The sequence below is a fragment of the Fopius arisanus genome, unplaced genomic scaffold (assembly GCF_000806365.1).
Source record: "Fopius arisanus strain USDA-PBARC FA_bdor unplaced genomic scaffold, ASM80636v1 scaffold00129, whole genome shotgun sequence".
Taxonomy (NCBI): domain Eukaryota; kingdom Metazoa; phylum Arthropoda; class Insecta; order Hymenoptera; family Braconidae; genus Fopius; species Fopius arisanus.
Genome location: NW_011887868.1, coordinates 145849 through 147060, shown reverse-complemented (window position 1 = coordinate 147060; position 1212 = coordinate 145849). Strand labels below are relative to the sequence as shown.

General features: G+C 38.0%; 1 protein-coding gene across 1 annotated transcript; it reads right to left on the bottom strand.

Moving 5' to 3' along the window:
* Positions 1 to 149: 149 nt before the first annotated feature.
* LOC105271941 (insulin-degrading enzyme-like) lies at positions 150 to 1147 on the bottom strand. Its single transcript, XM_011313771.1, has 2 exons — positions 454 to 1147; positions 150 to 386 (listed from the first exon to the last, which is right to left on the bottom strand). Exons 1-2 carry the CDS (start codon positions 1133 to 1135, stop codon positions 379 to 381), a joined length of 690 nt encoding a protein of 229 aa, XP_011312073.1. The 5' UTR covers positions 1136 to 1147; the 3' UTR covers positions 150 to 378.
* Positions 1148 to 1212: the final 65 nt, after the last annotated feature.

Genomic DNA, 1212 nt, shown 5'->3' with positions numbered 1-1212 from the left:
TCAAGGGGAAACGAGGGGAGAAAATCGACCATAAGAATCCATTACTCAACATTTAACTTTTTCCAGAATTTAATTATACTTGAGTGATAAAAAAATGTTAAATTCCCATATAAGGAATTTCACGATGAGAAGCAAAACATGCGCGATTTAAATTAGATGGCGTATTTTTTGACAATTTTCAAAGATAAAAAAGTAAAAAAACACTGAGACAATTTTGGAATGTCTCGCACATTTTTGGGCACAAAAAATGACTCGAAAGAAATAAAAAACCCTTTCCCGCAGGTGTTCTAATTTGCCACCGTATCCCTTTTTGTCCGGGTGTTCCATTTGTCATGCGCTCCTCTATATTTTTTCGGGTCAATCCCATCAGAAAATTCCTCAAAAAGCTAAAAAAAACCCGTAATTTTGGCAGGAAGATGGGGCAGAAATTCAAAAAACAACAGTTCTATTTACCTTTTCCGAGAACACAAAGGGTCATGATATTAGCCGAATACCAGGTTCCATGAAACTTGAGTAATTCATTCCGAACATTGATTCCATTTTTTTTCGGATTCACATCAAGAGTTTCCCGATTACCAGTTCCAAATTTGGAATAAGGATGTTGAGGATCAGCTGAGGATCTGCCCAATTGTTCAGCCCTCCGGCAATCCTTAGCGATATTTCTCTCGTGCTCGGAGTTAATGGCATTAATCTCGAGATCCATCATGGACTCTGTGAACAATGGCTTGAGAAAAAATTGTGAAAATCTATCGAGAGCCCCTTCTAATTTGTCTGGAATAATATTGAACAAATAAGTCGTATAATCCAACTCTGTAGCGGCATCCCAAGCTCCTCCATGCTGAGATAAATAAGAGGTGTACTCATTTTCATTTGGATACTTCTCGGTACCGTGGACCAGCATGCGCTCACACAAATGAGCAAGACCTGGTAATTCTGCCGGATCGCTCATGAATCCAACATTAACATACAAACCCACTGCACTTCTATCGGTGGTTGAATCACTTGTCAACAGAACTTTCATGTCATTATTGAGGATTAATCCTTTGTAGACTCTCTTATCATTTGGTGATTTTTTAATATTCTCATATCTCATCTTCACTCCATTTTCAGACGCTGTTCCAGCACTAGACTCCATTGATGTGTGTCTGTAAATAACGGATTCGCCAGAAGGCAATAAAAAGTCAATAAAACACTACTGATTAAATAGTTATA

Bases quoted from the DNA above. Each gene is read 5' to 3' on its own strand.
- LOC105271941 (XM_011313771.1), bottom strand. From the start codon at position 1,135: ATGGAGTCTAGTGCTGGAACAGCGTCTGAAAATGGAGTGAAGATGAGA.